The sequence below is a fragment of the Hyaena hyaena genome, unplaced genomic scaffold (genome assembly GCF_003009895.1).
Source record: "Hyaena hyaena isolate Hyena2069 unplaced genomic scaffold, ASM300989v1 scaffold_66, whole genome shotgun sequence".
Classification (NCBI taxonomy): Eukaryota; Metazoa; Chordata; class Mammalia; order Carnivora; family Hyaenidae; genus Hyaena; species Hyaena hyaena.
The window spans coordinates 3,157,180-3,184,918 of record NW_024080696.1 but is presented as its reverse complement, the minus strand read 5'-3'; the positions used below and the strand labels follow the sequence as shown (position 1 = coordinate 3,184,918).

The 27,739-nt window shown below is 46.0% G+C and overlaps 1 protein-coding gene across 2 annotated transcripts; it reads right to left on the bottom strand.

The window, feature by feature from the left end:
- Positions 1-27,739, bottom strand: GABRR1 (gamma-aminobutyric acid type A receptor subunit rho1). Of its 2 annotated transcripts, XM_039232185.1 has the most exons (11): positions 27,618-27,739; positions 14,630-14,645; positions 14,077-14,111; positions 11,941-12,047; positions 10,203-10,270; positions 8,996-9,219; positions 8,116-8,198; positions 5,058-5,198; positions 3,020-3,172; positions 1,418-1,614; positions 1-294 (listed from the first exon to the last, which is right to left on the bottom strand). In XM_039232185.1, exons 1-11 carry the CDS (start codon positions 27,737-27,739, stop codon positions 1-3), a joined length of 1,440 nt encoding a protein of 479 aa, XP_039088116.1. The 2 variants fall into 2 exon arrangements, with proteins under 2 accessions (XP_039088116.1, XP_039088117.1); XM_039232186.1 differs by lacking the exons at positions 14,077-14,111; positions 14,630-14,645.

Here is a 27,739-nt window from a genome sequence, read left to right as displayed (position 1 = left end):
TTATGAGAAAATAGACCAGTATATTAAATTGAATAAAATATACGCCGCTGGAAAAATTATCCTGGAGTATTTATCAATGGCGTGGGTGTCAATCCTCATGCTCACATAGCTGCTTCTCTGACTTTTCCTCTGGGGGGAGCTCCTCTCTGAGGCCAAGGTCAGCTGCACCATCATCTTGTCTGGCTTCTCTCCATTCTCCGGTGTGTAGTTGCCCAGGTCATTAACTTCCCCATCGCTGTAGCTGCCATCTAGCAGGACCCCGCGTGGCTGGGGTATTCCACAGGTGCAGGGAAGCTGCAAACACAGCAAGCACACGCTGGGATGTCAGCTCAGCTTCATCTCTCAGAGTCCTTCACAAGAAACTGCAATAGTGGACGGGGTTGCCTTTTCTAGTTTCTCTTTATTCCAGTTAGGGGCAGGGCGCGTGGGAAAATAATGATGGTGACACTGTAGTCATTCTATAAGAGCAGGCATCCGTTTTTGTTTGAAGTCTGCAAAGCAGCTCTTAGGAAACATCATGTTGCATCAGAGACCAATGAGAATGTTCATGATCAGCTAATTGCCCTGTTCTCCACGAGATCATAAATGGATGAAAACACTGATAAAATGTTTTCAGGTAACATTCAGTGTGTGATGTGTTGAGATGGGGATTGAAAGGTGTAGCATTGGGGCACCTGGGTGGCTCAGTCGGTTAGGCATCCGACTTCAGCTCAGGTACGATCTCACAGTTCGTGAGTTCGAACCCCATGTCGAAGCCTGGAGCCTGCTTCAGACTCTGTGTCTCCCTCTCTCTCTCTCCCCTAGCCCACTCATGCTCTGTCTCTTTCTCAAAAATAAACATTAAAAAAAGAAAAAAAAGAAAGAAAGGTGTAGCATTGTGGAGGAACTTCACTCCTATTTAATTCTAGTTTTCTGGAAGAGATAATCATGTGGCTGCAGATAGAAGGAAGAAAGGAAAGCCAGGCAGGAGGGAAGATGATTGAGAAAATGATGGGAGATGTACAAGATCACATATGAAAGGAAAGTTCCTAGAATGGAGGATGTACTTTCCTGAAGGTTTTTTAATCACACCTCTGTGTTCACAAATAATTTTTCCACCGTGTTGAATTGTCCTCTATGTTTAGCACTAAACAATGAACACCACCAAGATTAAAGGGACTGTGTCTTAGTTAACTTGGCTTAGCTCCTGGTATATGGTAGGTGCTAAATAAATATTGAAATGACTGAAAGATGTAGCCCAGGGTAAATTTAACACTGTGTTAACATGTTATTTTGTTTGCTCATCACACCAACTGGTGGAGAAGATTGAGGATGGGGTGTCACTACCCCATTTTCCAGAGAAGGTCTGACCTTCTCATGGTCCGGAGCTGGACCAGGCTCTATCCCTGAGCAGACATTTTACTCATGGTAAGGTTACCTTTTCCCGGAGCTTCCGCTCCTTCCGCTCCTGCACCGTGGTCAGGTAGTTGACGGCTGCGTACTCCAGCACCGAGAGGAACACGAACACAAAGCTGACCCAGAGGTAGATGTCCACCGCCTTGATGTAGGACACGCGGGGCATGGAGGCGTTCACTCCTGTGATGATGGTGGACATGGTCAGCACGGTGGTGATACCTGCAAAAAGAGTGAGAAATAAGCCTGTGTTTGTCTTTCAGCAGACACACTGGGTGGCTTCATGCCTCAGTTCTTTGTCCTTTCTGCTCGTTGGGCCTAAAATATCTCCATCCCTGCCCCTCTGTCTAGCAAACACCTACTCATCTTTCAAGATTTAGCTTTTATGAAGCTTCTCTTACTCCTCCACTCCTCCTGCACACCCTTTCCCCACTCCGTATACACACATATTCACTAGAGCCAACACATCACTTTGTCCTTCTGTAGAGAGCCCACCCCAAACATTTTGGCAGCAAGACATTTATTTCCATTCAATTGTTTAAAGCAGAGACTACATATATGAGCAGGTGTGTTTGTGTTTCTGGTAACTACTTCTCCACAAAGGGAAACAAGTGCCCAAGGTATATTTTCATATCTGTGCCTTCGTTGCTCATCTTGCAGTCTTGGGCCCATATGATCAGTGGTCAGGGCAATTCTGGCACCCACCCCCGTGCTGGACCCGGCTGCTATTCAGCAATGTTGACTTGAAGACTCAGAGGTCAGTTTTACCAAGAATGATGTTAACCTCATTTAGTGGGGATTAGATTTTGAAAACTAGATTGTTTATTTATTTAGCACAGTCACTATTCAAGCGATAGAATAACTATTAAAGGACAGAGTATTTGTCAATGGTGTTTGTCTGGGATTTCAAACTAAGCTCAGAACGTTTGCTTGGCAAACACCAAATCACAGGGGACTGGGGTAGCCTTAAGGGCCAGCTCCAATTCAGTGTCACTAAAACCTGAGGGGAGGGGTCACCCTCTCCCCTGAAGCCTCTAAGTCATCAGTGGGCAGGGGTATGACCGAGTGGGTGCAATATTTAAAAGTGGGGAAGAGAGTTGATAGCAAATAGCTATCCATGGAATGTTTAAAGAGTAGGGATTTTCAGATGTGAATATGTATAAGAATTACCAGGAGACTTTGTTCAGAATGTAGGTTCCTGGTCCTTTCTCAGAGATTCTAATGCTCTACATGTGGAAGGGGCCCAAGATTCTTCATTTTTAACAATTTCCCCCAGAGATTCCACCGCAAAGATCCCTTGGGCCACCTTTTGAGAAATCCTGTTAGAGAATGTGATTTTTTATGCAGGTGAGCAGAGAAAGCACCCACACGCTGGGACCACTGACCCCAGAATGTGGTTCTAACAAGACTGAAGGTGGGTTGTTTGTATGAGTATTTGTGGGGTCCTGGAAACAGTTCTGCCACATACGTTCTTAATAATGGCATTTTGCCTATGAATCGATAACCTGGTTTTTCCAAGTTATAATGCCAAGGGGGATTTAGAATCAATTTGAAATGAATGGAAGAAATCTGGAAGAAATCACTTGTGTTTTCAGATGCCTGGAATGCGCACTTGAGTTTTCCTTACCTAAAGGGACTCTGGCGGGCACAGCTCTGCGGTCAATCCAGAAGGACACCCAGGACAGCATGACCATCAGGGTGGCAGGAAAGTAAGTTTGGAGCAAGAAGAAGAAGATGTGGCGTCGCAACGTGAAGTTAATGTACAGACGGTTGTACCAGCCTGAGGGACATAGGGAGACAAGGTAGCACACACCACTCAGCTCCTTCACACAACACATTGTATCTGGGGAAGCCTAAGTGCCTTAGACACTTCTCTGTAACCTTGCCATACCTTCATAAAATGGAAGTGAGCAAAAACCCATGGAATAGAGTGATTACATGATAACCTGTACCACATCGGTGAGTCCCTCTCAAGAAATCCTTGGCTCCTGTCTTCTACATAAAAGGAGCCCCTTGAGAAGGCCATTTAAGACCTATTACTCATCCTTTGGGACAGAGCCCAGCAAGGTCACCATCACTTGGTTACTTGCTGGGAATGCTGACTCTCAGCCCCACACCAGAACTAGTGAATCAGAATCTCCTTTTAATGATACTCCCTACATGATTTATATGCACAGTAAGGCTTGAGAAACATTTATTTAAACAAGCCCCTTTGGATTTCCTTATGGAGGAAAATGTGTCAAAGTTAAAATAGCCAGCTAACTATAACATTGCATTTAAGAACAGTGATAAGTCACAGGCTCAGCTATGCATTAGCTCTGCCCTCATGTTCTCTACAAGGAAAAAAGATGAATGGAGGAGTTCTAAGGAACAGAGGAAAGATGGAAAGAAAAGGAGAAGGCAGGATAAGCTGGAGATGACAGGGACTGAAAATACACGGAGACTTGGCGACATTAACTTGAAAACTTGGCAGCCCAGGCAATTATAATGCAATAGTGATCAGTGTAAAGCAGTCCCAGAAAGTGCCTGCAGAGGCGCTATAGACTGGATGTGTTCCCCACGGATTTGTATGCTGAAAACCTAATCCACTGTGTGATGGTATTTGGAGGTGGGGGTCTTTGGAGGTGATTACATCATGAGTGGGATTAGTGCCCTTATAAAAGAGACCCCAGATCGCTCCCTTGTGCCTTCCCCCATGTGAGGACACAGGGAGAAGGTGGCTGCCTATGAACTAGGAAGTGGGCTTTCATCAGACACTGAATCTGCCAGCATCTTGATCTTGAACTTCCCAGCCTCCAAAACTGAGAAGTAAATCTCTGTTGTTCCGAAGACACCCAGTCTGTAGTATTTTGTTATAGCAGCCCGAACAGACTAAGACAAGAAGAAATGTTAGAATGCTATGGATGAAGTGGGGACCCCCTGAAAAATCAAGACTCCAGAGTGATGTAAACAGACGATGAGATGTGTGTTGGAAATAAAACAGTGCCTTTGTTACAGATTAGAAAGACTTAAAAGGTTGCACTCCCTTGTGCAGTCATGCAATGTTTTGGGCAATAGAAACTTCAAAAAGATTTGAACAATATCATCCTGAAAGATGATTAGCAAGACAGAGGCAAGGGTTGGAGAGAGCAGTTCCCCTCGGCTGCTGCCTGCTGCCTGCTGCCTAGAGGAAGACCACAGAGCAAGCCCTCAGGCAACTAGAGGGGGCGAGGTCATCCTGACCTGAGCACCAAGGCTCACAAGGTCATAAGGAGGACCTGTGCAAGCAGTATAGTTAAGAGAGGACTGTTTGGGTGGGGGTGTGGGTGGAGAAAAGAGAGAGAGAGGAGTGGTTGAGTACAACAGAGAGAATGGAAATCCACAGACCTAAAACTGAACTGTTTGTTGCCTATAGAGGAAGGGGCCCTGGAGATCCTATCAGGGGTGAGATGCCAGCTGCTAAACTTGCAAAGTAATTGGCTCAAACAAACCTCCTCTTATAGCTTCCGTTTGAGTCCTTACTAATATTTCCTAGGTTCACTTCCAATGTTTGGCTGGTATCTGAAAACCCCCTCTCCCCAGTGTTTGCCATCCTGATTTAGGGATTTCCACCTCTGGCCTCAAATCCAAGTGCTCTAGCTCTGCTCACTCGACAACCAGGCCCCCAGCCCCACCCCCACCTCCACCTGTGCTGCTGTAGAAGGCCAGCTTAGCGGTGGTGTGGAATTCTTGGATGAGGAACTGTGAGAGTGAGATCCGCTCATCTGTCTTCAAGGAGTCGTTGCCTTTTTTCCAGTACAGCATGAGGTCATCCTCTGTATAGGCATCTGGAAAGACGGGAGACAGCATCAGGCACAGCCGGGTGGGCGTGGGAGGATGGGCCAGCCTGTGGGGCTCCATGGAGGCAGCTCCAGATCTCCCACCCAGACGACTGGGAATGTAGTAAGAGAGTTTGAATAAACAAGCCACAGTCTAAACAAAGCAAAACAAAATCCACATTAACTCTCCCCAGTCTTCCAGAAGTCATCAGAGCCAAGCTCTCAAGCCTAAATGCTCATAATTCCTGCAAAAGTACTCACGCCACAATTCAGCCTGCCATTTGTTAGGTTAAAACAAATAACGTTGCAGGGGGCGCCTGGGTGGCTCAATAGGTTGAGCATCAGACTTTGGCTCTCCTACTCTCTCTCTCTCTCTGTGTCTTTCAAAAATAAACAAACATTTAAAAAAATGAAGTTGGGGGGTGCCTGGGTGGCTCAGTTGGTTAAGCGTCCGACTTCAGCTCAGGTCATGATCTTGTGGTTCGTGAGCCCCACGTCAGGCTCTGTGCTGATAGCTCAGAGCTTGGAGCCTGCTTTGGATTCTGTGTCTCCCTCTCTCTCTGCCCCTCCCCTGCTCACGCCTGTCTCTCTGTCTCTCAAAAATAAATAAACGTTAAAAAAATTTTTTTAAAAAGGAATGAAGGTGCTCTACTTGCAGATCAGACGTGGTTAAATTGCTGCAAAACTACATATGGTTCAGCCTTACAAACCCAGGTTAATTGAGTCTTTTCTTTTCTCCTTTCAAAGTGTAGTAATGCATTCATTGATGGCAAATATCTTTTAATACTGTCAGGTAATAAGGGGTGCAACCCAGCAGGAAAGGAGCCACATAGTGATGGCAGCAGGACACAAGTCCCTTCTCTGCAGGCTTCCTCTTGCTCCTCCTACCTAGGGTAAAATCCAAGTGATTCCCGCATACGGATCACGCCCTCTGGTGCTTCACTTCCTAACTGGTGCTCCCACTTAATAGCAAACATGATATTCCAGCTGAACAAACCTACCTGTGGCCTAGACCGAGCTGAGGCAAAACCTCACAGTTGCTGGTCCCGTCTGCTCATGGGCTAAACAGTGCTTGCCAGAACTCCCTGATGCCCTCTTTCATTCCTCTATTTTGTTCTATTTCTTACCCTTGACCTGGGTGATGGTTGGTTTCATGTATCCAGCCCACTTGGCTAGGCTACAGTGCCGTTATTCAATCAAACACGAATCTAGATGTTGCTCTGAAGATGCTTTGTGGATGTGAAACCTACCACCAGTTCACATTAAGTAAAGGACATGATCCAGGATAATCTGGGTTGGCCTGATCCAATCGACTGAAAAGCCTTAACATCAGACCTGAGGTTTCCCCAGGAAGAAGAAATTCTGCCCGTGGAGAGCAGGATCAGGTCCCACCTGAGGGTTCCCAGCTACTCCTCTCGACAGCCTGCCCTGCACATGTCAGACTTGCCTTGCTGACCCCCATGCTTGCGTGAGCCAATTCCTTGACACTAAATATCTCTTACTATGTATCGCTGATATCCTGCTTCTCTGTGGTACCCTGACTGATGCAACCTGGAAGAAGCTACATTCCTGATGGAGCCGCCTGGGTGTAGTAGGAAAAACAAGGTTCTGGAGCCAGTGAGTTTAGTCCTTTTTAGCACTATGTCCTCATGCAAGTTACATCCCTCCTGTAACAGAGATAACAGTAACCTTCTCACAGGACCTGGTGAGGATTACATGACAGCAGGTGGCAAGTCACTATGCAGCGGGTAGGCACTTCCTTGGTCCTGGCATTTATTACTCCCTTTCCCCACATTCAGTGCCCTGAGGAGCTGTCTATCTGGCCCCTGCTATGTAGGCTGTCCTCCTCAGCCCCAGCTGACTGGAGCCAGGGGACCCCTGATTCATTGCCACAGTGCAGGTAGGCTTACAAAGGTGTCCTGGGCCAAAGAGATTCCTCACTAGGGCGTGGTCACCAGCCAGGAAGGGCCAGCGGGCATGTGCTGGAGTGGACCAGCTCGAGTTATGGGGGAGTCCAGACTGTGCCCACCAGTGGAAGCATTTGGGCAAAGATTGAAACACAGAGCAGCTGTGTGGGGAGCTGGAGATGCAAGCGGTTAGTCCTTGATGCCGCCTCAGGCTTGCCCTTCCTGGGGCCTGCCTGTAAACCTGTCCAGGACTTCCGTGTGTGCAAGTGCCCCAGCGCCCCTCCGGCGTGCCTGAGAGTCTCAAACATCACATGCGCTCACCTTGGCAGCTCCTTCTGCCAATTGTTACCAACTTGTTTTTGTCAAGAAATCTTTTCTTCCACAGAAATCTTATTCGGAGGAACAATTAAACAGACCAAAAACAAGCTCTCTGGATGGATGGTGTATAGAAACAGCTACAGAAGGAGATCCACATTTGCTGAGCCCTCGACTCCCCTCCCAGCTCGGGTTCCACAGAACCAAGTTTAAAACCGTTGCTATAGTACAGGGTTTGTAATGGGAACACAAGGTTTTAGTTTCAGATTTATTCCTTATTTCAAAATTACTCTGGACTTCGGTTTAATATTTTAAAAAATCACTTGAGGGGCATCTAGGTGGCTCAGTCAGTTGAGCATCCGACTTTCGATTTCAGCTCAGGTCATGAGCTCACAGATGGTGAGATTGAGCCCCAAGTCGACTCTGAGCTGACAGTGAAGAGCCTGCTTGGGATTCTCTCTCCCTCTCTGCCATTCCCCAAATCACATACTCTCTCTCTCTCTCTCTCTCTCTCTCTCACATACACACACACACAGACACACACGCGCTAAATAAATAAACTTTAAAAAAATGGAAATAATAGTTGAAAAATCGCTTAAAAGCGCAGACACGAATGAGGAGCACATGCTATTCCTCTTTTGAGAGTTACGAGGGTTTTGGATTACTCGGGGTCTGTGTGCTGATGTCCAGAGCAGTCTACTCACAACTTTCAATTTCAAGTGAGCATGTTTGCGTGTCCAGGGGAAATCGGCTGAAGTCCATGTTGCACATTGCAGTCACTGTAACCCTGGAAACAAAAAGACAAAATCCAAATTTTCAGAGGCTGCAAAATACAAGTGCAAAATGATAAACAGAAAAGGCCTCTGTTTCCTTCCCATATAACTGCCTCCTTATAATTGATAAGCAAGGTGTCACGATTTAGGTAAATAGTTTCTGTATAATAAAGTCACTGGAATACTCTAGTTTTTATGTTTAACTCCAGTGTCAGGGTGAGGCAAATAGTCTATCTCTGCAAAATTCTATCACATTCAAGCGTATTACCAAAGCAATGGCCTCAATTAATATAAAAGTGTGAAATAAAAATTCATGTGATAGTGTTTCTTGAAAGAAATCATAGGAGCATATATTGTTCTCTTGTGGATAAAGTCAAATTTTTCTGTTCATTTATTGATTTTTATCAAAATTCGATATTTATATACAAGGTATCAGAAATATTAATGAGGGGAACCTGGGTGGCTCAATCAGCTAAGCATATGATTCTTGATTTGGGCTCAGGTCATGACCTCACGTTTTGTGGGTTCGAGCCTCCATTGGGCTCTGCACTGACAGTGGGGAGCCTGCTTGAGATTCTCTCTCTCTTTCTCTCTCTCTCTCTCTCTCTGCCCCTCCCCTGCTTGCACATGCACTCTCTCTCAAAATAAATAGGAAAAACATTTTCTGAAAAAAGAAGCAGCAGCTAGCTATTCAAAGCCCAAAAGCAAAACTGCAGGTGTGATTGGTCAAATGATTTGCCGTTCTGCTCAGGGTTCAGGTGTACAAGGACCTAGCAGGAGAGGCACCGCCTGAGGGCCGAGAGGGCCTTACCGGAGGCTGTAGAGCACTTTCCCATCTGGCTGGACCCGCAGCATGACATTGTCCGTGGTGGTGTCGTGGATGAAGGAGCGCTTGGAGTGCACGAAAAACATGTCGGGGACCCAGATCTTCTTCACCAGCCGGCCATCAAACGTCATGCTGAGGTTGTTGGTGCTCGGGAAGGACAGCCTCTCATCTTTCCAGTAATGCCTCAGATAGAGGGTCATCGTGAAGTCCTGGAGGGGAAGGGCAGAGAGGAGAGCCCCACACACTGAACCTACTGGGTCTCAGCAGGACACTGTGCACCCCATGGAGCCATCACCGGCTGTGAATGCAACAGCAGAGTGGAGGTCTTGCTTCTAGTCCCCGGGGTTTGCTGCAGTAGGAAGGGGACCACATGGGAGGGACACAGCAAGAGACCACCTGCAAAACCTCTGTCCCTGAGCCCCACTCCATCCCCTGCCACGCGCCTCCACATGACAAGGCCCTAGTGTCAGCGCTTGTGACCCTCAACATGTTGGGGGCAGTGGGGGGTTGGGGTGGGGCTAGGTAAGCACCCCAGCTCCTTGGCCCTTCAGCTGGGACAACTGTAAGACGTGTTCTCTGCTGACTCCTGGAGTACCCCCAGTGGGACTGAGAGTCATAGTAGTAACTGGCTTGAGGGAACATGTCTTTGTGCTTCCTCCCCACCCCCATCTCGCCTCCCCCCACTCTCTTCTCGTTTTTCCTGGGATCGCCTCTCAAGTAAACGACTTGTGCTAGAATGCTTCTCTCAAGTCTGCTTTTTGGAGAACCCAAACTAAGATAAGGCTGTAAAAGCTCTCGTAAGTCAAGGAGAGGTAGAACATTCCATTTTTCCACCTAAACTCATTTAAAAGGGAAAAAAAGGGACACTTTTCAGCAATTTGTCTGCATTTCCACAGCCAGATATAAGATCTACAGTTGTAGGATATTGGACAGCTACAACCATGACGATACTGTTCTCTGAGCCTTTGCCCAGAGAACACATCCCGGTGACAAGGCACCGGAGGCAGATCAACTTTGTCATCCGGTTCTGCCTCATATCAATTGGGCAGCTTTGGGCAAGTATCTTAACCTTCCTGAGCCACCTATAAACTGAATGTGGGCATTCTCATAGCCAGAGAGTAGGGAGACCCAGTGAGTCAGGCTCTGTGTGTGTGAATCCACCTGTTGCAGCCCTAGAAAAAAAAGGACTTACCATGTCGACCTCAGAGATGCTGTCCAAGCTCTCCACCTGCACATCCACACCCACAGGAATGGCTGGACCTGCAAATGGGGCATGGCAAGAACATTTCTTCTTTTTACTTGAATTTGTACTATGGAAAAGACAAGCACAGGAGCGTTTCCCCTCTGGAACCCCAGGTTCCTCAGTTTCCTGTCAGGCTTGAAGGTTTGGTGTCCCCACATGTCAAATTCAAATGAAGCCAGAAATCAAAGGGTTGAATTGTAGGCTGTCTCCCTGGAATATTCCAACAAATGTTTAAAAAAAAGTTTTGAGGCGCTTGGGTGACTCAGTTGGTTAAGCTTCCAACTTCAGCTAAAGTCATGATCTCGTGGTTTGTGAGTTTGGGCTCTGCACTGACAGTGCAGAGCCTGTTTGGGATTCTCTCTCCTTCTCCCTCATTCTCTGCCCCCCTACCCCACCACTTGTGCTCTCTCTCTCTCTCTCAAAAATAAGTAAAAATTTAAATTAAAAAATTGTCTTCTTTGTCGGAATCATTCAGGTGATTCTGAGACGATGAGGTTAATATAAAGCTTTCTTCTCCAGTTGCACCTGCTCACCTAAAGGTACGAAGGGGACCTAGCTCAATGCCGGGTCTAACCTAAGGAGTAACTCCTTAGCATGGGATCAGCCACTTTACTTTTTATATTTGCCTCCTGATTTTGCCGCCTCTGTGTCACAGAAGCCAGTGTGTCTGTCTGGCCATGAGAAAGGCTCTACTGGGTTAATGGGTGCCCAGAATCAAAGCCACATTCAGGTCATTAGCCAAGACCACACATCTGCATCTTTGCCATGTTCCAAGGGCATCGTGATGTACCAGGGTGGCCTTTGGCATCTCTAAGCCATGAAACGTTAATATTCGTAAAGGGAAGGAGAGCATTATAGGGGGAGTAGATTGCTGCCCCCTTTTCTCCCTGCTTTCAGGCATGGGAGACAGGCATGGAGACGACTCAGATTATCATGGATTGAGGTAGGTTTGGCTCCAAAAGCAGCAGGTCACAGATTAAATAAAGACTTTCTTCTAGAATCTGTTTATTCTTTGGGTGAAGGGGGCTAGAAAGAACAAAAACATGAGAATGATTTCTAAAATAAATTTTTTTATTGCAGGAAGAAACCCATATGGATGAAAACCCAGTTTGACACTAAGCAGGCTAAAATCCAGCAGCTGCGAGCTAAGCTTCAAGTGCTGTGACATCCCTCTGCACTAGATCATTATTTTCTCAAGCTATTTTCATTTAATTAAACCCAGCAGGCCACACTCTGCCCCCAGATACACATCCCCAGTTCTGTCTGCCAGCTCCCAGATGAGAATGAATTTAGTACAAGGTTGCGGTCTCAGAGCATTTTCAGGAGATGGCTTTGGGCTGTAGCAGCCCCATCGTCCCCTTGTCCTTCTTCCCGCAGCCAGCTGCCGGCCTCACTGATCCCAAGGCTTCCTTGTCAGAAGCAGTGGCCCGAGGACAGATCAGCTAGCTTACCCTTGCCATCGGCCAGCAGACACCTTCCAAGAATGTGTTTAGCAGGGACCACGGTGGGGCTGGGCAGGGGTGATGCTCAGAAGACACTGTGGGCTCCATCTTGGCCACCAAGCACAACAGAGGCAGACCTGACCAAGGGAGAGCAAAGCTGGGTGGTCCCTCGCTTTGATTTCTACCCATGCGCAGGTGGACAGACCCGAAAAGAGACGACGACCACCGTGGGTCGTGTCGCATACCTCCGAAGCCAGGCCTCATACTGAAATCTTGGTCGTCTATCCTCAGAAGCTGCTCTGATTTTGTCAGTGGCGATTTGGTGATATCAGGGCTTCGTTTCAGAATTGGACTGCCAGAGAAGAGAAACAGTTTGAGCACATTTTCCAATCAAACCAGAATAAACATTTTTTTGCATTCGGATCTGATCTTGACAGGTTCAATGGGATGTATCATTTCTTCTTTTAAGCTAGTGGATATCTCCTTTCCCTCTCTCCAGCTTTCTAGAGAAATCAACTGATCCAGAAGGCCCAAGATAGTAGTTTAGAATCATAACTAAGAAGCTTTAAAAATATCACTGGCCAGGCCCCACCTCAGAGCTTTGGATTTGAGTGCTCTGAGAATGGGGCATAGCAATTAGTATTCTTAAAAGCTTCCCAGATGATTTTAATGTGTAGCTAATGCTGGGAACTCCTGGTCTTGGTCTAAGAAGTCTAATCCCCTCCAAAGCACCTAGGCCATTCCTGGAGGGTTTGAGCTAGAGGGGAGAGGAAGTGCGTGTGGGCAGAGCTTGGTACCCTTGACCTCTGTTGGCCCATTCTGTGGAAAGAGGATGGACTTGCCCTTGGAAATGTCCACCATCCTTATTCCATCGGAGGCAGCTTCTTGTTCTGCTGCTGAATTATACCTAGGGCCATTTTTATTTATTTTTACATTTTCTAAATAGGTAATATATTTACAGGGTTGGACAATTTTAGAAAAGGAAATGCAGTGAAAAGTCACCTCCCATCTCTGCCTCCATCTACCACCTTCTCCATCCACAGGTACCTCTCTGAATGATTTTTTGTCCCTTTGCAGAGTTTCTTGTAGGTACAAGTAAATACAAATACATGTTCTTAGTCCTCCCCTTTTTAAGACCCAAAGTTAACATATAAACTCTCCTGATTTTTCTTTTTCTTTATTTAAATATTCTTTGGATTTTTTCCCCATATCTAATTATCCTAAGCCTCTTGTTCTGTTTTATACTACATAGTATCCATTACATGGATGCACCATAATTCACATGATCATTCTCCATTGGTAGATATTTGAATTGTTTCTAGTCTTCTGCTATTACAAACAATGCTGCAATGGCCTTGAATTGTCTTCATCCAGCCATCAGCACAATCTCGATAATTGACTACCTTCTCTGCTCCTCCTTATGCTAACACTGGTCACGTGTTCCCTTCAGGGTGCCGTCACACACACCTTCCCCCTGGATGCAGTGGTTCCCAAACTTTGGTATATATCAGTATCTCCTGGAGGGCTTGTTCCAACCCAGGTTCCTGAAACTCCCTTTTCCTCTGAGATTTCTAATTCATTATGTCTGGGCTGAGGCTCAAGAATTGCACCTTTAAGAAGTTCCCAGATGCCCCTGATGTCACTGATCTGGAAACAATACTTTAGGGGCCACTGCCCTGGCTCATTTTATCCTCAGTATATATGGTTTCCTCCTTTATAACCATCTCTGTCCACCCCAAAGTCCTTTGCCATCTTCTTTCCTAAAGAAACCCTTCTTCATTGTGGGGAGAAAAAAATATGGCAGGGAGACAGAAAAACAGGGCTCTGACCTCCACTCTGATGCTGTCTGCTTGGTGCCTTTAGGCAACTTGTTTCCTGAGACTTGGTTTCCTCAACTGATAGGAGGTAAGCTCTGCGACCCGTCGGGGTGTGAGGAATAAACGAGATAAAGTGTGTGGAAGTACTCTTTAAACTCTAATGGTACACAAATGGAAGGATCCATTGTCATTACTGAGCTGGTAAGGAAGTTTCCTTCCAAAGTAAGAAAACTAATGTGCTCACAGCAAAGGAAGCACTTCAGGGGAAAAATTTGAACTAGTGAACCAGGACCAAGCTGCGCTGCTTATGCATGTAAGGGAGGAAGAAGCTAGGGGCTTCGAGAGGAGGAAAGCTGGTCCCCGTCGCCTCACTCATCTTCTCTCTCACCCAGCTGGAGCCGGGAGCCCTGCCATTTTTCCTGTCCAGTCCTCCCTTCCTCTGGTGCCCCACCTTCTGCCTCCTGCTCCTTGGCCAGGAGTGGGGGCTGCTGCTGAAAATTACCATAGGTGACGTGTGGGGGAAGAGATGTCTTTAGAACGGTGTGCATGTGTTGATGGCCACGCTTGCCTTGTCTGTTGGCATCTTTGTGTGCTTCCATCTCTGTGTACAACGAAAATTAAAAGCAAAGGCGCACTAGAGACAGTCTAGGTACTCACATCAACAAAGTACTCTTCACCCTTCAGATCTACTGCCCATTTTGTCAGAATAAAATGTGAAAGGAAAAAAATAAAACTATGACGCTTTAGCCTTTTGATGAGCATTTTCCCAGTACCCACAGGAGCAGGGATTTGGAGGACTTAGGAAGACTGGTCTGAGGAGGTCTCACTAAAAATCTCTCCCCCTTCAGTTTGCCCAGATCAGAAATTGACACCATTCTTTCCTTGAATCTATCACAAAACTGTTACTACAGAGAGTAACACATTGCCAGGTGGACTGTATCACTCGGGCATCCTTGGCGTCTGGCTTGGGGATTCGGCCACACGGGGACTGGCAGAGATGATAGAGCAGGACATTTGTTCCTCATTCTCTTCCTGCTTCAACGCCAGGGACTCGCAATGTCTGTGTTGCTCTGTGATTACAGATAATCACAGTATCTTCAATAATCTCCAATAATACTATTTCCCTTCCAGGCCTGTGGGTCGCCGTGGCTTCCTTCTGTTCCTAGTCCTTGAGGACATGGGCATGACTGTTAGTTCCCTGAACCTTGGCCACAGCTGTGAGTAGTCCCTTTGTTCAAGTATTGTTTAAGCCCTTTTGAGCGCACTGCTGTTTTCTGCCAGGACTCGCATGGTGCACACACATGGGGACTGGTGCTTAGGGACTAAGTCATCAGTAGCAAAGTGGGACAGAGGCAGGAGCTCAGCAGGAATGGGTTCCAAGAGTGGGTCCCAGGAGTAGGGAAGAGCTAAGATTGGAGGGAAGGCTGCTCCCTGGGCTACAGGCCATCACAACTGATGGTCTGCAGGGGCAGGAATGAGACCACAGGCCACCGAAGACAGAGTCTTCTTTCTCTTGAGCACCTTGTACAGTGCTGGGTCCCTGTGGGCTCTCAACACATGTTAGTTGAAGGAAGGAAGGAAAGAGTCCCCTAGATGGGCATCTGAAAAGGGAAGCAGGAGGAACCGAAAGAAGGGCTTGGAATGGAAATTAAGCTTTACCCAGTTCTTTCTCGGCTTTGGGCCAACCTGAAACAGCACTGGGCTCTGAGATGCCACTGCCTTCCTCATCCTGAAGCTTAGATTCTAGACTAGAAAAGACTGGTAAATGGGATCCTTAAAGTCTTTTTCATGGATGTTGTTATTAAACAACATCATTTAAATGACATTTAAAAACATTGTTTTTTAAATGTTTTATTTATTTCTAGGAGAGAGAGAGGCAGACAGCGTGAGCAGGAGAGGGTCAGAGAGAGAGGGGGTCACAGACTGAAACAGGCTCCAGGCTCTGAGCCGGCAGTCAGCACAGAGCCCGACGCGGGCTCGAACCCACGAACAGCGAGATCATGACCTAAGCGAAAGTCGGACGCTTAACCGACTAAGCCACCCAGGTGCCCCTAAAAACATTGTTTTTAAATAACATTTTCCCCTTATATGCCCGTGTTGAAAAAACTATAAAATTGATCTAACCATAAAGGAGAAAATAAAACCCATTCGAAAATAATCTTTCCCAGGGCACCTGGGTGGCTCATCAGTTAAGCATCGGACTCTTGATTGTGCTCAGGTCATGATCGCACAGTTTCATGAGTTTGAGCCCCACATCGGGTTCTGCGCTGACAGCGTGGAACCTGCTTGAGATTTTCCTCTCTGCTCCTCCCCTGCTCTCCCTCTCTTTCTCAAAAATAAATAATAAATTTTAAACAAGAAAGACTCTTTGTAAGGACAGAGAGAAAAAAAGAGGAGATACTGTAACTTGCTTTTAAATTCAAGTTGCAATATATCATGAAATATTCTACATGGCATTGGCATCTTGTTACCAGCCGGGAGTATGATTATTCAATTTTTTTCTGAGCAGGCTCCACATCCAATGTGGGGCTTGAACTCACAACCTCCAGATCAAGGGGTACATGTTCTACCAACTGAACCAGCCAGCCACCCCTGATTATTAATCTTGAAATGAAGTATGACTCACAGAAAATAATTGGAGTACTTACTATCTTCCAAGCACTATACTAACTTACGTTACATGTATTAACTAGGGTTAGTCCTCATAACTTTGAGGCAGGCTTTATCATTATTCCCATTTTATATATGAGGAAACTAAGACACAGAGGGTCTGAATAACTTAGTAAAAGTGATGGACTGAGGAGTCAAACCCAGACAGTCTGGCTCCAAGGGTTAGAAGCAAGGTTGGCACAGTGTTTTGTTGGAAGATCTGATTGCCTGGAATTTGGGTTAGATGCAAAAGGTCCAAGCTTATCTTTCCCCTCACATAGGAAACCTGCATGGACTCTGCCCAAAACTGATACCCACTCATTTATTGAATGAGCCCCTGGGAAGTTATGAAGAAAGCACAAGACATGTCCCAAGTTATGATGATATAGGATGACATTTGAGACAGCTTTTCAGGCAGTATAGTTTTGGGGTGTACATTTAAAAAAATTTTTTTATGTTTACTTATTATTGAGACAGAGAGAAACAGAGCATGAGTGGGGGAGGGGCAGAGAGAGAGGAAGACACAGAATCCCAAGCAGGCTCCAAGCTCTGAGCTGTCAGCACAGAGCCCAATGTGGGCCTCGTACCCACAAACTGTGAGATCATGACCTGAGCCAAAGTCAGACACTTAACTGACTGAGCCACTCAGGTGCCCCGGGTATACATTATTTGAACACCCATGTTCATTCTATCCTTTACGACAGAATGAAAAGTTCTGTCCTATGGTACATCTTGATGTTTCCTTCTTATAGCTCCTAGTCAGCTTGTATGTGGATGGTGTTTTCCCAAAGCACATTTCATAGGCTAGATAGAGCAGGGTTGGGAACCCATGATGAGCAAGGGGTCTGCTGGAAGTCTCCCTCATTTGCTTAATAGCAGAGCACCTGATAAGTTATACTTCACTTTGCTGATGAGGTCATCCCTGAGAAGATAGAGAACTTAATTTTGACAAGGAAGGAATATTTCAACTAGCTAATAGAAACACTCTTTTTTTCATGGCATTGCAATAGCCACGTATACATAAAGGCTCCTTCCCCGCCTCAGCTCCCCCTACTTCTGTTCCCCACTTCTTGCAGTTGCCGGTTATGTCTCTGCTTTTGTTCCTGCTGTCCCATCTGTCTGGAAGGTCCTTGCCACCATTCTTCACACTCCTTACCCAGACAATGCCCTGTGCTCCCAGATCAAGTATCACCTCTTCCTGGAAGAATTCTCAAGTTTCCATCCTTCCGGCCCAAATCAACACTTCTCTTCTTCACATGCCTTATTAGAATGTGCACCGGCCAGGGGCTTTCTGACCACTTCACGTACTTCACCATGAACTCTATCAGGGAGGGACCTATCTCATACATCTCTGTAGCCCCAGCTCCTGGCAGTGTGCAGAACTCAGATTTCACAAAAATACATACAAAATATAAAAGGAGAAACAAACCTAAAGGTATATCCCGAAGAGTTGAATGGACCTGAGAGGAATGTGCCAAGGAGGCCAAGGCTTAAACAAGGTGAGACTCAAGAAAGGTGCTAAAGACAAGAAGCTTTCCTTAAAGTTGTTTTCTGAGCCAGGAGAGTCGGCAGAGGGATATATGCTGCTTGGAGGGGAGGGAACAATGGTAATGAGCGATTAGGGTCAGGCTGGGACTCTGCTAATAGAATCCAATCTCCATCAGAGACTGGCCTTCAAGTTGGGAAGGGAGCAGTGAAAAGAAGCAGCTGCTGCCCAGCTTAGCGAAAATGCTGGCATGAGATAATCTAACTCAGAGTATCTCAGTGTGAATGCACTTTGGGGTCACCCGAGGAGCATGAAACCTCCCAGGCCACACCCCACACCAGGAATGGGACCCAGCCGCCAACAGCTTTCTAACCTCTCTGCCTATGTTGAGAACCACTCACTGTGCTAATTGTTTTTTGTTTTGTTTTGTTTTGTTTTTTTAAATGGAACTCAACCCTACAGACCCAGATGTAATATAGCTTGGGAAACTTAAGGATTCTGCAGCAGAGAAAATCTGGAAAATAAGAGAGAGGCCAGAAAACCGAAGATAGGAAAATGCTTTCTTTTTTTTTTTTTTTTATGTATTTATTTGTTTCTGAGAGAGAGAGAGAGAGAGAGAGACAGCATGAGCAAGGGAGGGGCAGAGAGAGAGAGGGAGATACAGAATCTGAAGCAGGCTCCAGGCTCTGAGCTAGCTGTCAGCACAGAGCCCGACATGGGGCTCGAACCCATGAACTGTGAGATCATGACCTGAGCGGAAGTCAGATGCTTAACTGACTGAGCCACGTAGGCGCCCCAGAAAATGCTTTCTTGATCATCCAAAGAACAAAGGGTATCATGAAAGCTGTGGAAGTTGATCTCCAGGTTGGTTCCTGGCCACATGCTAGAACTTCTATTACAAAGACAACTTAGGAACATTGCTGTGTCCCATTCTGTCAATGGCATGAAACCAGTGAGAGCTCAGACAGAGCAAGACATCCTCAAATGATCCCCGCTCCCTGGCTGGGGCCTCCATCTGGCAGATCCAGGGAGTGTCACTGGGTGATGTGCATTGTGCAACTGTCCTCAAAGCAGGGACAAGCCCTAAGCGGGTGCAGGTGGAATGAGAGTCTGCACAGAAGCCTCTTATCTGTGCCCTTGACAAGAATGGCATTGGTGGGCCCAGTGTCCTTAGGGTTTTCCTGAGCTTTACAATATCCGAATCACTTTCCCATAGTTTGGCTCACACAGTCCTTACAATAACCTTGAGGTGACAGGCATAATTGACTCCACTCTACAGAAGAAACAGACTTGAGGATGTCACGTGACTTGTCCAAAGTCATGGAGTGGGTATGTGGCAGCTCCAAGTCCCAAAGCCAGGCCTTCTTACCATTTGGGGCCATCCTTCCCACTACTGCCCCATCTGGCTGAGGGGCTTTGGGGATGGATTCTTGGGGTTGCCTGTAGCCTGTAGCCATGCCTGCCCAAGCCAAAACTTCAAAGGAAACCATCATGGACACACATCCAGGGTTCCACCTTATGGGTACGTAAATTCCAAGCTATAATGGTAAGTGGGGTAAGGGTTTGGGAATGGGTGCTTAGCTGGCTGTTTTATATGGATGGCCATGGAACATTTCCCTGAAAGTGACAATTCAACAGAGGCCTGAAGAAGATGAGAAAGCAACCTCCTGATGCTGGGAAAGAGTGGATAGAGGCCATGAGGTGAGGCCGCACAGGGTGCTCCAGAAGCAGCAAGGAGGCCCGTGTGGCAGTAGAAGGGAGGTTGGGAGGAGACACCGTCCAGACCAGCCGAGTTTGCTCTGCTGCTTTCCTGAGACTGGACATGGGGCTGCCCTCCAGTGTGCCCGCTGGGAGTAATGCTGCTATGATATGGGTTTTTTTTTTTTATTAAAAAAATTTTTAACATGTATTTATTTTTGAGAGACAGAGCATGAATAGGGGAGGGGCAGAGAGAGAGGGAGACACAGAATCTGAAGCAGGCTCCAGGCTCCAAGCTGCCAGCACAGAGCCCGATGCGGGGCTGAAACTCACAAACCGTGAGATCATGACCTGAGTGACCTGAGCTGAAGTCAGAGGCTTAACCAACTGAGCCGCCCAGGCGCCCTGCTCTGATATTTTGTACACATTGCTCTCTGAGGCATTGACCTAGCAGGGAGGACACTTGCCAACACATGGTCTCAAGCCCCAGCTTTTCTGGCTGATGACAGAACACCATATGCTTCTGCTCTCTGTTTCTTTTCCTCTGCTGCAAAACAAGGGATTGGGTCATGGGGGAGCTTGGATACCTTTCAAGTCTGTTCCGGAAGACATCATCCCTATGGTATTTTTTTTTTTTAATGTTTTATTTTTATTTCTAGGAGAGAGAGAGACAGCGTGAACAGGGGAGGGTCAGAGAGAGAGGGAGTCACAGACTGAAACAGGCTCCAGGCTCCGAGCTGGCAGTCAGCACAGAGCCCGACGCGGGGCTCCACCCCACGAACCGCAAGATCATGACCTAAGCGAAAGTCGGACGCTTAACCGACTAAGCCACCCAGGTGCCCCATCATCCCTATGTTATTAAAGGCACTTTATTGTGGCTGTGGGTGGCTGGCAATGTGGAAAGGGTCAGTCCACTGGCAGAGCCCCTCAAATATGGTTTTGGTTTCCTCACAGACCCCCAGCACAGGGTGTGCGTGAGTGTGTGTGCACGTGTGCATTTAACTTTTATTTCTCTAATAAGGATGTTACCACAGTGTTATTTATATTACATTTCTTGAATTGCTATAGAGGCTGGGCATTTTTCTACATAGTGCATAAGTATTCTGTATTTTCACTTGGGGGTAAATAGGTCATTTCTTTCAATTTCCTACTAAGCGGATTTTTAGGTAAGTAACCAATAATCTGCGTTTCAAACCACAACCTCTAAGAATATGTAATGGGTAATTTTATGGGTCAACTTTGCTAGACTGTGGTACCCAGTTTTTGGCTAAACACAAGCCTGGATGTTGCAGTGAGTTATTTTCAAGGATGTGATTAACATTACATTAGTAGACTTTCAGCACAGCGGCTGCTCTTCATGGCGTGGGTGGGTCTCATCCTATCAGTTGAAGGCCTTAAGCGAAAATGCGGAGTCCTCTGAGGAAGAGGGAATTCTGCCTCCAGACTGTCTTCAGACTCTAGATGCAACATCATCTCCGCTGAATTTCTGGACTGGTACCTGCCCTGTAAATTTCATACTTGGTAGCCCACACAACCACCTGAGCCAATTCTTTCAAAGAAATAAATCCTCCTCCCCACCTCTCCCTCCATACATATGTATATATTTCACGATATCACGCAATATATCTATGTAACAGATAGATACATATGACATGCATCCTACTGCTTCTATTTTTCTGAACAACCCTGACTAATACAGGGTGTGAATACTCATTGACACCTAAGGTCTGCACACCTGTGCAGACCTAAGCTTCCTGGAACCAAGAGACAGCAGAGGTTGCATCTGGTGTGGGTGGACCAGCCCAATTTCATTTGGCTTCTGATCTTATCTCAGAGTCCTAGCTCAAGGGCATCTGATCAAGCTTTCTTCTTGCCACCATGACCGACTTCTGTTCCCACCAACCTGGCAGGTCGTTGGCACACAGGCCTGGGCCCCTATCACCCCCGGTGACAGGGCACAGCAAGAACATGCTGACCTATGTACCTACATGCCTTTGAACACTTTAGGCTCTCAATAAATGTCTTTTGAGTGGAATTCCCATCATTAATTAAATGTATCAGCTGTTAAAAACACAAAACCAGGGGCTCCTGGGTGGCTCAGTAGGTTGAACATCCAACTCTTGATTTTGGCTCAGTTTATGATCCCAGGTTTGTGAGATCAAGACCCACATCAAGCTCCGCGCTGAAGTAGAGCCTGCTTAAGATTCTTCTCTCCCACTGTCCCCCTTCCCTGCACTGTGCACTCTCTATCACTCTCTAAAATTAAAAAAAGAAAACTATTTAAAAAATTAAAAAATAGAAAACCAGGGTGCCTGGATGGCTCAGTCAGTTGTGTCTGACTTCAGCTCAGATCATGATCTTGCCGTTCTGAGCTCAAGCCCCGTGTCAGGCTCTGTGCTGACTGTTCAGAGCTTGGAGCCTGCTTTGGATTCTGTGTCTCCCTTTCTCTCTGCCCCTCCCCCACTCATGCTCTATCTCTCAGGCTCTCAAAAATGAATAAACGTTAAAAAAATTTTTTTAAATAAATTAAAAATAATTAAAAAATAAATTAAAGAAAAACAAAACCAAAACAGGCAAGCAAATAAAGGGTATGTTTGTCAAGGAAACAGCTTGCAATGCATTTTGGTAAGTGGAGTTACTGAGTTAACTTCTCTACCTACCCCCACCTCTCGCCCTCTCACCTGGAAGTGGAACAGCACCAGGTCTAGAAGAGTGAGGGGACTTGATGTCCTAGTAATTACAAGTCACAATCACTTGTTTGAAGTTAGGCTTTTTCGATGAGGCAGCTTACAGTATGGGAAGGGACTCAAATTTGGCACCAGTCAGATTTCAGTGTGAATCTCAGGGTAGCCACAAACTACCTATAAACCTTGGGTAGGTTACTTGATCTTTCTGTGCCTCAATTTTCTATAAGATGGGGAAATAATACTAACTTTATAATATTGCTATAAGGATTAAGCAAGAAGATGTTTGAACCACATAAAATGGCTGACACTCAATTGGTTTTGACCTAGAAAAATATTTTCGTATAATTCCACCCGCATCTTACATCTGTCAATATAATGTCCTCTTCTCCTTTTATCATGGTGAGAGTAGGGCACTGGACACGGAGAAAAGAGGGGTGTGGAGTTCTGAAGGGATTTTTCATGAACTGCCACAAGCTTTGTATATTTGGGGGCCTTTCTCTTCTCATCTTTAAAATGAAGGGATTTCTAAGGCCTTTGAAATTCTGACATTCTATAAAAATTATTTGATTAAATGTCTGTCATCCCCCACTAAACTCAGCATCTCAAAGGACCACCATTGCCTGTACCAAGCCCTGGACACAGTACCTGGAGCATAATGTAATGACTACATATTTGTTGGGCAAATGAAGTACAAGGATAGCAAGAGTCAGAACTCACTCATTTATCCATGCTTAACGCCTCCTGAGTGTCTATCATGTACTGGATATCATACTTGAACTCAGGAGATAAGAATAAAGATGCTAGTTGAGCCCTTGTCATCCACTGGACCCTGCCCTCCCCACCCCTCCCCCCCATCCATATGTTAAAGCCCTAACTCCCAGTGTGACTATATTTGGAGAGAGGGCCTATAGGGAGGTAATTAAGGTTCAATGAGATCATAAGAATGGGGCTGTGATCCAATAGGACTCGCGTCCTTACAAGAAGAGGAAGAGACACCAGAGGTGCCCCCTCGGCCCCTGCTGGCAAGCACAGAAGAGAGGCCGTGTGAGGACACAGCAAGAAGGTGGCGGTCTAAAAGCCAAGAAGAGAGCCTTCACCAGAAACCGAATTTGCTGGCACCTTGATCATGGATGTCTAGCCTCCAGACCTGTGAAAAAAATAACTGTGTATTGTTTAAGCTGCCCAGTCTGTGGTAATTCATTATGGTAGCCTGAGCAGACTAACACAGCGCTCCAGGAGCTCATAGTCTAGAAGCCAAGGCAGATGAGGGGGAAGTGCTAACGTGAGAGATTAGTCCTCTGAGATGGGACAGACCGGAGCTGTGGAAGCTCAGAAGTCAGTCACCCAGTTGAGACTGAGAGGCAGGGGTGGAGACGGAAGGTTTCTCTGAGGTGACATGTCTGGTGAGCATGGGAGCAGGAAAAGAAATGAACAGGAGAAAGAGGAAAGGGAAGAGGGTCATGAGCATGGGGAGCAGCTTACGCACAGGCCTCAGAAAACGCTAAGACTGAGTGGCAGGTAATAACTGGACAAGAACCAGGAACACAAAGAAGAGTCAACAGTTGAGGCAAACCATCTGAAGAATGACGGGACAAGATGAAGCGAGAACACTACTCACTCACTTAGGAGAAACTCAAATTCCAAGACACTCAGGGCAATCAGAGACCCAGTTTGTAACTGAGTGGCTTGTGCTTTGTCAGGACAGGGATTTGACAGCAAACAGCTCTTGCCTCATCACCACCTTTCCCCTGGCCTTCCCCCTTCATCATGTGAACCCGCTGGGTCTCTTCTGGCCTGAAAGCTCTTGCCCATCAACCTTTCCAGTCGCAGCCTTTCCGGGCAAAGCCAAGTTTTTTGTACGAGTTACCTCTACCTGCCCCAACTTCTTCCCGCTCTCCAGCCCACCACCCCACTCTTCTTTTCTCTGAGATCATCAGGTGGCTCTTGGCTGCTGTATATCCGTGTGATCTGACCCTATTGTTCAATCCCTCCTTCTGGAAACCCTTACCACTTTGTACAATGCCTCTCCGGTGGGTAAGCCTTTTGAGGGCGAAACCTGTATCTTATTTAGTCATCCATGAAGCATTCATGGCCCAGTGTCATGCCGGCCCTATAACAAGCATCTGACCACTCTTGAATAAATGGCTCTTTTGGCCTCTCTGACACCCTTCTATTCCAGTCATGCACCCATTTCTCTGGTCCCTCATTTCCGGTGTCCTTCACCAAGGCTCCTTCCTCTGTCTTTTCCTTAAATGTTCCTGTCCTTGATCCCCAAGGTTCTGTCCTTGATCCTTTTCTTATTTCATGCGACATGGTGTCTTTGGGTCACCTGGTCTTTGGGTCACCTCCTGTGAGGACTCCCATCAAATCTACATCTCCAAGCCTGATTTCCCTCCTGAGCTGCAGACCTGGAGGCCTGTGACTGGACAGCTACCTCTTAGCATCTTGTGAAAGCACATCCACGTCCACATGCTCGTACGAAACGCCTCTTTCCGCCAAATCTGCTCCTTCTCCTGTACTCTTTCCCTGGTCCCACCCTCTACCCAGTCACACAATCCAAATACCTACTAGTCTTCCACGCAAGCTAATTCTGACAATTCTAGCCCCTTAAAGCTCTCAGGTCCATCCCTCCCAGTCCTGTTCCTTCCACGAATATCCTACTTTAGGCTTTCAGCATCTCTCACCTGGGTTAAGGCTTAGACTCTGGATTGCTTTCTCTGTCTCCCCTCTAGCACCCTTCCCAGACTCCCACCACACTGCTACCAGTGTGATCTCGCCAAAACTGGAAGTCCACTGAAGCTATTCAGACCCTCTTTACCTTCAGAATAAACTTGAATTCTGTAGTATAGCAAAACAAGTATAATAATAGTACTTCTGGCTTCTGGTAGATCAGTTTGCCCTCCCAGCGCAAGAGCTGGCATTTGTCCCAGGGCCTGTGGTTTAGACAGGTTATGCCTCCATTCCTCCAAGGAGGAGGGAGAGACAATAACAACTGATTCTTCTTAGAAACACTGTTCAATGCCCTGGCATTCTGATATTTATCAAACATGATTTGTGAAAGGAATTCCACCTGGATGTGCCTCCCATGGAGATCTTGGGGAAAAGCACTTAAATAATTTACCAGGGTGCAGGCTACAGTGAGGCAAGTGAGGAAAAACCCTAAGGAAGCAGTCTCTGGATCGTGCAAGTGCCTCCTTAAATTTTGCACCATGGACACTTCACTTGCTTCACCCTGTTGTGTGAGTATGTTCACCTTGCTTCCCATTTCATTAGGATAAATTATGAAAAGAAGCCTGGATACAAATGACTAGCAGCTTATGAGTTTAGAATCTGGATGAAATTATGTGAGCCCTTTAAAAATCTAGGCTACATATGGGTCCCTGGATGGCTCAGTCAGTTAAGCATCTGACTTCAGCTCAGGTCATGATCTCACAGTTCGTGAGTTTGAGTCCCACCTTGGACTTCATGCTGACAGCTCAGAGCCTGGAGCCTGCTTGGGATTTTGTGTCTTCCTCTCTCTCTGCCCCTTCCCTGCTCACACTCTGTCTCTCAAAAATAAATAAATATTATAAAAAATGATAAAAATGTAGGCTACATAAAAATAAAATTTAACCTGGTTGGTGGATACAGAAATTGGGTCCACCGTTCTGGAAAGCAGTTCGACTAAATATATTTGAAGCTTTAAAGTTCTTGTGCCATTTGACCCAGTACACTTCCTCTGTTCTAATTAAAAAATCACATATGTAGGGACACCTGGCTGGCTAAGTAGGTAGAGCATGTGACTCTTCATCTCAGGGTCTTGAGTTCAAGCCCCATGTTGGGCATAGAGCTCACTTAAAAATAAACATGTATTTAAACAGCTATTCTTATGTACAAAGATATTCATGGATAATATTTATAATACTTAAATTGTGGTACATTATACATTATGATACATTATAATGCAGTCACTCAAATGATAATCATATAGACTTTAAGTAAGCATGCAGACAAAACCATATTAAATATAATAAGTTTACAAAACTGGATGTATAGAATAATCCCTAACTAGTTAATACTCAGGACATGCTTAGGAGGAAAAAAAAAGACTGAAAACAAAGCACAAAAATGTTAACAATGTCAACACCCTTAAGCTTCTGAGTTTGGGGATTATGGGTGATTTTTGTGTGTTTCTAAAACATTTTTCCCCATTTAAAAAAGTTTAAATAATGGTCATGTATAACTTTCATAATAAAAAACATGAAAATTCTTTTAAGTAATTTTTTTTTTTTTTTTTACAGAAAATCTGTTTCCTCTCTGGGACTTCTCTTCATCATTGGTGTTTATCAGTTGGTCGCCACTCCAACTCTAGTTTAGGAGAGGCTGAGAAGTTTTTGACGAGACTCAATAGGGTTGGTTGCTCTTGTTGCTTTTAATCCTCACGAGCACATTTGGCTCAGATAATCGCTGTGGCTGTACCGTTCCACAGATTCCACTGTGGATAAGCCAGGGCATATGGCTTGCACAAGGCAGTCCTCTCAGCAGTCCGGGACTTACCGTGATCCCTGAATATTTCAGCTCTTAGCTTTGTGATGTTGCTAAAACATCCTGCAAGGAGGGCTGTGAGCTGTAGCTGGTGGTCAGAAGCCCATGGTGGGGTGTGGCTGGGGTGGGGAGGAGCCTTTCAAGACCCAGGAGGGGGACACAGAGGAGCTAGACACCCAGCTCTCTCATTAGCCCTGAATTCTAGAAAGCTGGATTTCCTTCCACATAAACTGATATTTCTGACCTCTATTCGTATTTACATCCAGAGATAAAGAGACCTGGAGCTTAATTTGGACCTGACGCTGATAAAGAAACTGAGTCAAGATGCCCTTACTTCCTCTTTCCTCATCAGTACAGAGAGCTGGATTAGGTTTTCTCCAAATGGGCTATTTTATTGATAAATGTTGGGCAAGCAGGTGTGCAAGTATGCACTTAATCACCAGCACTGTCAACCGAGCTGCCTGGGAGGCCCAGTGCCAGAGGACGTCTGTCTCTGCCTAAGCTACCACTCGGGCACTGGTTCGGCCAGGGTGGCATGTACCATTGGCATCGAGCAAGCGTCTGGTCTGCAGGCATTCCATCCTTGCACCCTTTCCATTTCCTGGTAGAGGACAATCTAATGATCCATCTAGCCAGACAGCTTGAAGAAAGCTGCCTTGTTTTCTTTCAAAAGATGTTAATAAGGACTCACACATCTAACAGAAATAATTAGAACAAGAGAATCATTTTCACTAATTAGAGGTCCCATTGAATTTGCAGAGGTAGGATGCAGACATCAAATAATTGCCCTTAATTTAAAAAAAAAAGTGCACGCGTATATTCTTTTTTCCCAGAGTCTACCGTTCACCCAGGACAATTCATAAGAGATTTAAGAATATGCAAAGATAGCACTATATCTCATTTAGCATCATTAAAAAACAACAACATAATTTTAACTTCCTAAAAGAGAGGAAGCAGGAGAACAAAGGGAAAGGTGGGGAAAGGCATCCACATAAAACACAGTATGATGGAAATGATTCTGGAGCAATAACCATTGGCTCTATCCCTAAAAGTCCACTCACCTGCCCTTCTTAGACATGTCGTGTACTTCTTTTCCTCGCCAGTGCACTCTGCTTTCAATGGCCAAAACCCATCCCCACCACAACAGGAAGACTCCAACTTTCATATTCTGGACAGCCAACAT

What these genes read in the sequence shown, in the direction of transcription:
- GABRR1 (XM_039232185.1), bottom strand. Translation starts at nt 27,739, where the DNA reads ATGTTGGCTGTCCAGAATATGAAAGTTGGAGTCTTCCTGTTGTGGTGG. An exon ending in GATGCCAACAGACAAGGCAA is followed by an intron (nt 12,048 to 14,076) that starts GCGTGGCCATCA and finishes CTTCTCTGGCAG; the next exon opens with TCCAATTCTGAAACGAAGCC. An exon ending in GCCCGCCAGAGTCCCTTTAG is followed by an intron (nt 1,615 to 3,019) that starts GTAAGGAAAACT and finishes CTCTTTTTGCAG; the next exon opens with GTATCACCACCGTGCTGACC.